Raw genomic sequence first — 12,692 nt, 5'->3', positions numbered from 1 at the left:
TCCTCTAAGCCCTTGTTCATTTTCTATCATAGCAACTATTGCAAATTGTTTCATAAATGCATCGGTGTCTATCAGAAATGAAGTCAAATGGAAATAACAAAAACTCAGCAACTAGAACAGCCACCATTTTATTAAATATAACAAGATGACTGAAGCTAATGCATCAATAATGTTAGCATTGCAACACTTCTGTAGTTTTCCTGCACTTTACTTCATGGACGCAAGAGAGCTGCTGCAGCAACAGCATCACATCAATGTCCAAGTCAGAAGAAGCAGGGAAGAATGACATCGGAGATTTCTACTTCTATCTCATTAGCTGGAACTGAGTCAGAGGCCCACTCTTAGTCCAATACTTGTCCAAGGAGGATGAAATTACTATGACTGGTTTAGACCAATCACCATTCATCTCTTAGGAATGGGAAAAAATCCTGTCTTCCCTGAGAACAATGTAATTCCAACTGTGCCAGAATAATTTGGGGTTCTGTGGGCAGGGGAAAGAGACAGATGGAAATGTTGTTAATTAGACAACAGGAAGTGTCTGCCATGTGTGAGCTCTCCCAGTGCTGTAAGCTTCTTGAAGCAGTTTTTAATTTTTTTTCCTGTTTGTTTCTTGTTCATATTCATATCTTTAGTAATTAGCATTAGTGCCTAGCCATGATATATACTCACTAAATATTTTCTGAAATGAATTTAATAAAATGATACAGCAGATATACATGGATAAATATTACATTTTTTTCACTAAATAATATGAGGTAGACGCATGTGCAAATAATGTATTGGGTGAGGCAAAATAGGGATAATAAAATATGCTCTGTTCTGTAGATAATAATGACTGAATTTTACTAATATTGTATGCCTGTGGTGATGAAAACATGATAGTTAATTATATTTAAAGACAAGGAATTATGAAGGTTATATCTAACTGACATTATTGACTAATTGACTACTTCTGCTTTCTAAAATATGACTCGAAATTATGCAGTCTAAAAGCCTGCCTCAGGTTTGGTTGCATGTAAAAGAGAAATGTAAAATAATAGTGGCTCAAACAAACAAACAAACAAAAAAGGTTGGAGGTAGGAAGTCCAACAAGTGTCCGAGGATCTCGCCTTCTTCAGCTCCCTTTTCCACTGTCCCTTGGGTTCATCCTGCATCCTTATGATACTCTGGGGCCTCAGCCTTCATCTCCAAGTTCCAGGCAAGAGATAAAGGGTGAGCTGAAAGGGTGGTACACCCTTGCTCCTCATGTTAAAAAAATAGGTCTTAGTGTTTTTTATTTTCAAGAATTTATGCAAATACAGTGTTCAGTAATACACTTTCTTCTATTCTAAAATTATTTTCTCTAATGCTGGATACATCTGTGTTTTACCAAATGTTTTTCAGAGGACATTTGAATTCGTTTACTCTAGGTCTTATGAAATAGCAAAAACAAAGATGACTTTTTAATCTAAAAATACAGATACTTTGAAGAGTTTATGATACTCTTTCTGCTGCATCCACTTTCATTTAAAAAACCACTTTCATTAGAAAAGTACTCTAAAATGTTTTTCTTTGAATTTTGATAGAGATTGTATTTATGTATCTTAGAAATACAGTACATTTAAAAAACTAGTCAAAATAGATTTTCTTAGAAAATCAAATAAATAACAGTTAACTTGGAACTCCACTGTACAGTCTAAAAACTAAAAATATTTTATTTATGATGCACCATAACATGTGCTGGGTATTTAGACATTAAATTACCTTAGTGTGAGTCATTTTTTATTTTTAGACCAGGTCAATTTAGAGATTCAAGTTAGGAAGTTTGGTTAAGTTTTCAGGAGATGAGGATTCAATAATTCATTAAAAAGAACTTATTGACTATCATGACTATGATACATAACATAATCTCTAGATTAAATCTGAGAGAATTTATATCTTTACAATATTAAATCTTCTCATCCATTAACATGTTAATATCTCTACTTTTTGTTTAGGAATTTTACATTTAATTTATGAGAGATTTCTCTGTAATTTCCTTTCTTATAAAGTCTTTTTCAGGTTTTGGCAGGATATAAAGAACTGATGTGATTTCTTTTATTATACTCTTAAAGAGTTTGTGTAAAATTTCTTCTTTAAATATTTTTAAAAATTCACAAGTGAAATCACCTGGACCTGGGAGATTGTCTGTGGGAAAGTTTTCAATTCAGACTCATATTCATATTCAGTCTGTTTAGAATTTCTCACTCTTTCATCAACTTTGGTAACTTGTCTATTCATCCAATTTATCTTATATATTCCTGCAAATGTGTTCATAATAGTCTCTTATTCTTTTTTTTGATATCAGTAGTTTCTATAATGATGTCTTTTCTTCATTCCTGATGTTGATATTTGTACTTTCTCTATTTTTTTCTTAATAAATCTAAAAGTTGATCTAAAGGAACCTGCATTTGATTTTCTCTGTTACATGTTTGTAAACATAAATATGTTTTCTTTTCTTTTTGGAATGATATCCTATTTCTACATTTTTTAAGATTTTGTTTGCATTCCTTTTCCATATTTTTGGGATAGAAGCTTAAATCTTTGATTTTCTTTCGTTCTCCTTTTCTGTAAGAAAAAAATATATAAAATATAATTAATACTGTAACCCTCCACTTCCAGGCATTGGTTAGCTATAACCCACAAATTTCTATTTGTTGTGACTTTGCCATTTACTGCTAAATATTTTCTAACTTCCATTTTTACTTCTTTGATCCAAGGATTATTTAGAAGTGCATTGTTTAATTTCCAAACAGTTATGGGTTTTCTAGTTACCTTTCTCTTATTGATCTCAGACTTAATTCCATTGTGACCAGAAAACATACTCTGAATGCTTCTAATATTTTAGAGATCGGTGAGGTTTTCCTTATGGCTCAACACATGGTTTATTTTGGTAACTACTTCATGTTCCCTTGAAAAAAAATGTGAATTGTACCATTGTTGGGTACAGTATTCTACATTTGTCAGTTGGGTCAATTTCATTGAATATGTTATTCAGATCTTTTATACTCCTATAGAATTTTCTCTATTCCATCAGATATTGAGATTTGTTACCTAAAGTCTTCCATTATGCTTATGGATTTGTATATTTCTCCTTTAATTCTGTCATTCTTGCTTTATATATTTGAAAATTATGTCATTTGGATGCAAACTGTCATATCATTCAGTTGCATTCACCCCTTTATCCTTAAGTAATATCCCACTGTCCTCTAATAATATTTCTTGTCTTAAAATGTATTTAATCTTTTAAAAATATAATTATAATAGCTTCCTTTTGGTTAATGATTATGTAATATATGTTTCTGTTCTTTGACTTTCAACCATTCTGTAAACTTGTAATTAAAGTATGACTCTTGTGAAGAGTATATGGCTTAGTTTTTAATACAGTTTACCAATTTTACTTTTACTTGTAATTTTAATCCACTCATTTAACTTATAACTGTTATATATACTTATATATATATATTTATATATACAATCACTTTTTGTTTTCTTATTCACAGATTTTTTATTAGTTACATTTTCCTTTAATTAACTTGTTAATAATATGTTTATTCACTAGTATTTTTGTAGTTACCCTAGAGATTCCAACATGTAACTTTGACTCATTACAGTTTAACACAAATGATGACTTTTACCTCTTCATTGATATTAACTCCATTTATCCTGCTCTCACCTTTTGTGTTGTTTTCATATAATTTAATGCTACAAATATTTAAACTTCCCAAGACAGTATAGTTATTGTTTTGTATAGTTAATATCTATTCAATAGCTATATTTAACCACATATTTCTCTTTCTGATGATCTTCATTATCTCTAACATTTTTGTGTTTCTGTCTAGGATCATTTGCCTTCTACCTAAAGAACTTCCTGTAATATTTCTTTCTGGTTCAGGCCCCCTGGCAGTATATTCCCTATTTTTTGTTCGTATGAAAATATCATAATTTTTGTCTTCACTTATATTTTCACTGGGTGTAGAATTCTAGGTGTGTAGTTTTTTTTCTTATAACTTTAAAAGTGTCATTCCATTGTCTTTTGACTTTTGTTATTTCAATTGATCTTGACTATATTGTGATCATTTTTAAGATTTTTTTTTCCTTTGTCCCTGGTTTTCAGCATCTTACTGTGATGTACCTAGACAAGATTTTAACTTACCCTGATTGGGATTTGATGAGCTTTAGAAACTTGGTTTTTTTTAAAATTAACTTTGGAAATTTCTCATTCTTTATCATTTGAATATTGGTTCTACTACATTTCGTCTCCTTTTTAGACTCCCATTACACCTGTGTTTAACTTTTCAATATATCCTATCTATTTCTTATGCTCTGTTCTATTTCATTCTTCCTTTTCTTTATGCATTAGTTTTGTTATATACTATTTATTTCTATTCTACTGCACTAATACTAACTTCCGGTGTATCCAGTAAACTCATCCATTAAGATCTAAATTTCAGATATTGCGTTTTTCAGCTTTAGAGAATCCATTTTATTTTTACTTTTCATATAGTCTGATTTTCTGGTAAAAATACTTCATTTTCAACTATTTTTGTTCTTATATATTAAAAATATCATGTGACCTAAGCTCAAGAGAAGTATACTGTATAGATTGTCACTTTGTTACTGGTGATTAGAATCACCAGTAACTGGAGGGTGTTGTCAGCTATATTGATTTGTTGTTTTTCAAGGGTGAGCTTTCAAATTGTTCTTAGGATGTAGCTATTTAATATTTTTGGAAGGTCTGGTCAAGGCATGAAATGCTGGGACGGGAGCTGCGTGTCGCTACAGATCGCTGCCAGCATTTAGGAACGTGCTGGTGGAGATTGCTCTGGGGCACACCCCTGTGGAATCGTACGAACTGAGGAGTCAGAAGATCTATTATGGGCGTGGCATTAACAGGCATCCACTATGAACCATCACGGCCAAGTCATCAGACTCTGGGTGTTCCTGTGGACCCCCAAATACGTATCCTTAATCTAGCCCACCTCAGTCCCCTGCTGCTTGTTTTGCAGACTTTGGTTTGTACCCATTTCCTGTTGTGAGATTATTTATTCCTTGTGTCCACCTTCCTCATCCGCTTGTCGCTGACGTTGCTTCTAGAAATACTTGTGGGTTAAAGCAGCATTAGTGCATATCTCAGAGAAGGACTTAACATGTTGCAAAATATGATGGCTGGGCATGGTAAATGGGGCAGGAAACTCTAGGGGCAAAATAAAAAGATAAATGAAAGTGTCCAAGTGAAGTTAGAAAATATAATCCGATTATACAATACCTACTTATATGTGGACAAGTCATTTCAGTTTATTTTTCCCTCTTAATTTTGTTAGTATTAGAAAGCACCGCTGTAGATTCTTAGTGTATAATTTCTTTTTATTTAGATTATATACCTGACAGCAGAAATGTGCGATTTGCTGTTTTGTACCAGCAAATTTGCACATTAGCATAATTAGCATAAAAGAAACATTGTGAGCTTCCTAGAAATCTCCCTCATGGCTCCTATCTGTCGCTACTTCCTTTTCCCTGAAGAAAACTCTCTCATAACTTCTAGTAGCATAGATTAACTTTGCTGGTTTTTAAACTTTTATAAATATTAGAATCCTATGATATTCATGTGTGACTTTCAATCATCATTACATTGTATGGTTCATCCATTTCGTTGTGTATAGTTCATTTTAATTATTGTATAGTACCCCAGTGTATGATTATCCTATAATTTGATCTCCCAGATTGGGGGAATCTGGTTTTTAGGGGAGATTTGTGTGTCTCCCCCTCCTCAACCCTGCTCTAAGGCAGCCAAACTCCACTTTCTATCTGTGGTGGGTGCTGAGTAAGAGAGAATGCACCTCTTCAGTGGCAGATCTGGGCTTCGTTTTGGTTCAGGATGGGAGCCCAAGATGTTTTCCTGCCCACCCGCCAGGGGCTGGTAGCTTTTGCTTCTTCCCTTCTCCCAGTTCTGTGGTCAGGAAAGAGGGTTATCTGTCCCTCCCTAGAAACAGATGGGCTTTGCTTTTACTCCCTCCCCGTTGTCCCTGGGAGTGAGGGTATGTATTTCCTCTCTCCGAGTAGCTGAAGACTTGTGCTTCATTTGGGAGAAGGATTCAGGGACCTATACAGAGTTGCATGCCTGTCAGCTCTCAGTAGCCAAGTGCTTCCCATGTGCCTGAGCCACTAAGGGGGACTATGTCTGATTTGCCCCCCTCTTTCTCCTAAGCACCCGATTGAGGCCTGAGGAGAAGATCTGACAGGTGAGTGCAACTCAGCTTGCATCGGGGACCTCCAGTTATTCTATACTGATGCTCTAGCTTATATCGGCCTTAGGACTTACTCACAATTTTATCTGATTTTTTCCTTCCCCCCTTTTATGGCAATCACCTCTTTCTCCCACTCCCTGTCAAAGGTGAAGCCGTTAGTCTGTCTCTCCGTGACTGGGCTTCTCACTCTTTGGAATTCCCTTGATTGCTTTGCAGCCTGACAATTTAATATTATCTTTCTCCGGAGAGAATATGCTTTTGCTTTTGGAAAGTATGAGGGTAGGGAAGATCACCTCAATCCAATCATTGAATGAATTTATTTGAAGCTGAACTTCAGTCTTTGTAAAGGATAGTCTATTTCACACCAGTTTTAAGGTGTAGACCCAGATGGTTCTCACTGAAAGGGCACCTTTATTAGGCCATTTTTTTCCTTGGCAGCATATGAACGCCAGTTTTTTTCCCCTCCAGTCCCATGAGATTATGAAAAGCTCTCCATAGCTTCTTAGTATTTCAACCACTACTTTTATATAGTCAGATCCTGTTGGGGAGAAAGTAGCATTCCCCCCTCCCCAGCCCCACCCTGTTCCCTGCAAGAGGGTAGCTGTGGAATGTCCTTCTCATGTTGATGGGTGTGAATGGAGGCAAGCCTTACAGCCAGAGCTTGGAGCTGGAACATTCTGACTTCTGCCCACATATCGCTGGGGAAAGCAAGTCATATGGCAAGTCCAAGGCAACAGACCAGGATATATAGTCGGCCCGTGATGAGCTCATAAAAAGGTAGAGATGCAGAGAGGGATGTAAAAAGGTCAGGACCAGCAATCACACCACAGGTTACTTGTGTGTTGTATTAATCCCTGCAGTAAGTTTTCTGACATTGCAAGCCATTTTACTTTATTTATTTATTTTCTTTAACACAATGACATCTGGCCTTTGATTCTTTTCATTTCCTTCCATCACTAATCTTAAAAGGCAGGAAAAATTTTCTGACTACGAATTAAGTTAAATTTGTGATTTTAACAATAAATTAGTCAGTTAGACCCATGGACGAATACACAGATGTAAACATGTTGGAGTAAATGTCACCATGACTTTCTCCTTTCTGTTTCAGTTACTGCTAAGTGATCGTGACATGCTTCCGCTCTGAGATCAGCTAAAGGTTTCAACTCTGCACTCCAGACAGTCCTAGCCAGTCAAGGAGATGTGAGAGTTGAAAACTATTGGCCATTCTTATACTAAATGAACCAGATTCTATACACTCTCAGATAATCAAAATACCTGAAATACAATAAAAAATATGTATTTTTATGCAAGATAATATTCATCTGAGATTCCATGATGTGAAATATTTTACTTTTCTTAGTTCTTGCAAATATGGTAAATAGTGCTCATGGAAAAATATCAGGAAGTATGACATGAGAACTATTATGTGCCCTAAAACAAGGTATTACTTTTAACTATATTGTATTTATAGTGATATAGTAAATACTTGGTACCTTATATAATTATAAAATAATTTTACCAATTCAAGTTTGCATTTTATTTTCCCTTTAAAAATTAATTTCTGAAATAATTTGGTTAGCCGTTTCTCTACAAGGAATTGAATGGTAATCCCATTTCGCTTGTTGATGAGTATATTACCTGTAATTTGGATACATTTCTTTAGCCCCTTTCCAAGTTGCAGTTATGTGTGTATATATATATATATATATACACACACACACACACACACACACACACACACATCCCTTCGGTTCATGTGAACTACCACTAGTTGACAAACTCTTCTAGCATGTGTCAATTCACTCAACAAACATTTTGTACCTTCTATACAAATATGAATAAAACATGTTCCTTTGTCTTGGGCAACTCACAATTTTTGTCTCTGCAAATAATCACTATCCAGTGCACACAAATATAGACTTAGAGGCACACAGATGAGGGATTTGGTGCATTTGAGAAAGGCTTCAAAGAAGAGGGACATTAAGTTGGGTCTTGTTAAATATGATACAGCTCATTAGTCACAAAAAAAGGGGAAGAGGTAAGACAGCTCAGGCAAAAGCATTTCACAACTTAAAGGCATAAAGCCATGCTGGTATAGAACATGTTTAGGAATTGCAGTGAAAGCAGGGAGGTTAGTAAGTAAAGTATTTCATTAGTTTGTACCAGACAGTGGCATTAGGGATGGAGGGAAGGGGCTTTTGAAGAGACATGTTAAAGGTAGTTGTTAAGACTTGGTGATCAAATGTAGCGGGAGGTGGAGGGGAAGGTGGTGAAAGAATCAAAGATGGCTCGATGTTCTTATTTCGGGTTACTGTCGAGTATAGTTTTGGTCAGTGGAACAGGGAATGCAGGGCAAAGGAAAGACTATTGGGGGGCAGTAGAAAGGGATTCTTATCACTTGAAAGAGATAAGCTTGGCTTTACCGATGTTCATATTGAGATAACCAGATACAAGGCTGTGGGATCTAGGTACAGTAGGTACTTTAAAATGGAGTTTAAGGGCTTGGCATGAGAGGCTGCAACCACTGAAATGGTGGCAAGGTAGCTAGATATACCCTGGGAAGGTGCTAGATATAGGTTCAGGGCGGGGTAAAAAAGCGTAAGGCAGGACACAGACACAGATCCCTAACTCAAAATAGGATAAGCAATGACAAGAGAGACAGCAAGGAAGGACCACCAGTCTAGAGGGTGGGACCCTGCAGGAGATGCAAATTCTGAGCAGTTAGCCAAGAACCAGGGGCTCTGTGGGAACCCAAGGGCAGGACAGAAAGCATGGTCCAGATTCAGGGAAGTCAGCAAGATGGAAAGAAGTTGAGCACCAGAGTGTACGAGTCCTGGAGCTTCCTGTGGAAGCCTATTCCCAACTATTTTGACCTGGGACTTCAAGCAGATATTATTGAAAATATTTCTATAGAATAAGGAAGAAGAAGAGGAATTCTGAAGGGTGCCATGTCCCATTTGGTATATTTTTAGAGTGAGATAAAGATGTTCTCAACTAGCTACAGCGATATTTATGTGTCATACATGTGTTTCTATGCCAGAACAAAAGTTATCTTACTTTTTGGATATGAAGAATGAAACACTCAAATTACTCACATTTTTTTCCTTTTATTTCCACCCCTCTCCTCCCTCCCTTTCTTCCTTTCTTCCTTTTTTCTCCACTGAGTTATAAGGGTTTGATGAGTTTGGGGCAGGAAAAGATCACTCAGAACCGATTAAATGTTGGGTGAAGTACCTAAATTTTATAGAGGATGTTTTGAAGTCCAGATATTCTCCAGGACACCAGGAAGTCTCTTGTTTAGTATGGCTAGTAAGTAATTTCTTCCAGAAGTGGGTAAAACTAAAATGAAGTCCGATTCATGTGATTTTGATTCTCTTTTGGACATGTTAGCACTCTATTACGTGATGTGTGTCTCTAAACTTTTTGAGACACTTAGGTAATTGACAATCAACTAACCGTAAAAGGATTTAACTCTCAACTGTGGAGCTGGAAGCAAATCGAAATATAGGATTGGCCTTGTCATTGTACCCCTTTTAACCTTTATTCTAGTTTTATGTCCAACTCCTGAAATTGAAAATGGAACTGATTTTCTGCTGCCTGTTGTTTTGTGGTTTTTCTGGATTCCTTATTTTTAACTTGGTAACTTTTAGAAATAATTTGCCTATTTCTTGCAAAAGTTAAATCCGAGATGGTTTTTAGAATGAAAACTGAAGGGCTAATGAAATATTTGACATAGCATTCTCTAGTACAACAACATAATTATCATTTGATTTACTTCTTATTTGACTATAGGCTTGCATTTCCTGCTTTAGCATTATTTTTACAGATTTATAATTTTTGTTATTTATAAATTATTAAAACTGTTTCAGCTGAAATGTGTGTGTACTTCTAGTTTCTTGTACTGAACAACATAAGGCAGAGTTTGGTAAACCCATTTGGTTGAAACACATTGTTATTACTTTAGGTGCTGACTATTCTGAAGCCAGTTTCCAATTGCCTTGATTAAAGTAGAAACATTCTATGGCTTGGATGACTTACATTTCACATTGGTTTGAGCAAGATGATTGGTATGAAGGACTTCAAAGAGTAAGATATATTTACGTTGTAATTATAATTTTCTGTGATTTTTTTCTGCTTTATTTCTCATACAGCTGTATTTCTGTGTCATTTATATTGTGGACATTTTTGCATTACAAGATTCTGAGGGTAAATAGGATACTTATCTGATAGACTTAAAAGCAGAGGTAAGAAAATATATAAGGATAGTCATTTATTGAAGAAAAGGTGTTTTTCTCTATCCTGATTTCAGATGAATTCTTAACGTGTTCAGATTGTCTTTAGGCTTTAAAGATAAAATAGGATACTTTCTAATGAGATTAATGTATGAAAATAGCAATAATTTCAAGAAAGTAATTTTACATAATTTTATGATAGAAATATGTATGATAATACCATGTATTATATAATATTGTAAAAGAAAATGAAAAAATGTTCTGAAGAAGAGTGCCATGTTCCATTTGGTAAATTTTTAGGCAATTAATTATGTTTCAAAGGGATTTGCATTGTTACTATGGCAACTTTTGCGAAGCATAGCTATTCTGATCTATTTCTACTGTGATAGCAGAAAACTGCCATTTTTAAATGCACCTTATCAAAATGGATTTAGTTTAGAGTAACATAAGATTTCCCTTTGATTATGTTCACCTTTTAAATGAAGGATTTCTTAATTATTTAAATGAAGGAGATTTGTGGATTTTTCTTTTCATTAATGAGTGGAACAAAAGAGCCAGAATATCTTTATGTAGTTTTACCAGCTTTTTCCCCATTGTTGTTTGAGGGCATATACTACTAAAGACATGCAGCACTGAATTTTTCTTCCTTCCTCCTTACTTCTTCAGGGTGCTATTCTAATCACATCAATCAAAGATATTTTCTCAGCATTTTACTTCTTTTCGATTATCTTTTTAGTTGTAAATCCTCAGCGGTTAAGCCTCTTGGGTTTTCTTCTTCAGATTTTTTTTTTTTTTCCAGCTGTGAAACAAGCTGGTAAACATCTCTGGAGCCACTAAATATCTAACTCTGGAGAATAACCCTCATGGTATGGATCCTAAAGCATTCTTCAGAAGGGAGGTTGAGAATTACTGGGTAGCTCACCGTCCTGAACTCCAGCTTTAACCATAATGATAGAAATATTTCAGCTTATGAGTTTAATAGCAGTATTTGAAGTTGCGCTGGACACACACACACACACACAGACACGCGTGCACGCACTATAATGCCAGCGCCCTTTTTTATATTGTGTGTGTGCATTTTAAATGTAATAACAGTGCATTTCTGATGTTCAAACAGAAGGCTTTTTTTTTCAAGTGTAGTGCATATATTCCTCTATGGGAAAGGAAAGGAATGACAATCTAATTTGGAGGGAGGGGGTGACTGATTTTAAGAAAATGCATTTTGCTAAAATTGTGTCTCTTTTTAGTGATTTTTGAGGCAGCTCATGGAGATTATGAGGATTCAAAATCCTTCCCTCCACCATAACCCCAATCTGCCCTTTAATAAACTATGGCCTTTATAAGTGAATTCCTTGTTCTGAGATATATTAAAAGAATAACTATTCTCATATATAGATATAGTCCAACCCTAAAATTACCATATCCTCTTCATGAGTTTAAGCTTTTTTTGGCTCAAGTTTTGATCAGTTCTTATACAGACTTAGATGACAATGAAACATCTTATTCTAACTAATGAAAATTGAAACATGATTATTTAATTTCTTCTAAAATTCCAGCGTATAATTTTTCAGATGATATATATGTGCATATATACCCTATATGATCAGCATTCAGAATACCAGATTTTTCCATAGTTATATTTTTAATGCTTACTGGAAAAGATAAGTTGGTTTTTGACCTAAAAATTATAATTTAGAAATGTAGTGTTTGAAAAAAATCACATACAAATATGAGTTTTATCTTTAGATCACTGAAGTGGCCTTTATACTTTGATATAATTAATATGTATGGCATATGTATATATTTCTACACACACAGCACATGTATATGAACTTGATTTTAACTTAGTTTTATAATTTTATTTTTGGCAGTATTGTAACTCTAGCTATATTTAAATTTCATGCTTAGGTCATGTAATCTTGCATATTCAGAGGTGAGCTTTTTTGTTATACAAATCTAATGCAAATATACTCTTATAACTTGCTTTTTTACATTTCATACACTTACACTTCAGTGTAATTATAATGTATGTATTGTGTATTTCATATAATATAAGATTGAAACCAAGAATAGAATTTAGGTTAAGAAAATAAAAATAATATCTCTGTAGGGCTGTAGTTGCCAGGCTACTGACACTGTCAGTTGCATGTGAGGTGACACAATGCTCAGACTTTCTTCCTGAATCCTTTGTAAA

The 12,692-nt window shown here is 34.7% G+C and overlaps 1 protein-coding gene across 6 annotated transcripts in view; it reads left to right on the top strand.

Moving 5' to 3' along the window:
* WDR17 (WD repeat domain 17) overlaps positions 1–12,692 on the top strand; it is a 94,990-nt gene that overhangs the window by 13,906 nt on the left and 68,392 nt on the right. For 4 of the 6 annotated variants that reach the window (XR_005018148.1, XM_036838485.1, XM_036838488.1 and 1 more), the window contains exon 2: positions 10,231–10,352. The exons of 1 other annotated variant lie outside the window; for it this stretch is intronic. Coding sequence is in view for 4 of the 5 variants with exons in the window: in XM_036838485.1 (XP_036694380.1) it covers positions 10,287–10,352 (66 nt within the window). In the remaining variant the exon portion in view is untranslated. Of the gene's footprint in view, positions 1–9,431; positions 9,576–10,230; positions 10,353–12,692 lie in introns of those variants that run through there. One more of the 6 variants, XM_036838486.1, reaches the window with a different exon arrangement.

The sequence above is a fragment of the Balaenoptera musculus genome, chromosome 21 (assembly GCF_009873245.2).
Source record: "Balaenoptera musculus isolate JJ_BM4_2016_0621 chromosome 21, mBalMus1.pri.v3, whole genome shotgun sequence".
NCBI lineage: Eukaryota > Metazoa > Chordata > Mammalia > Artiodactyla > Balaenopteridae > Balaenoptera > Balaenoptera musculus.
The sequence above is the reverse complement of the archived record's forward strand: the minus strand, read 5'-3'. Positions and strand labels throughout refer to the sequence as shown.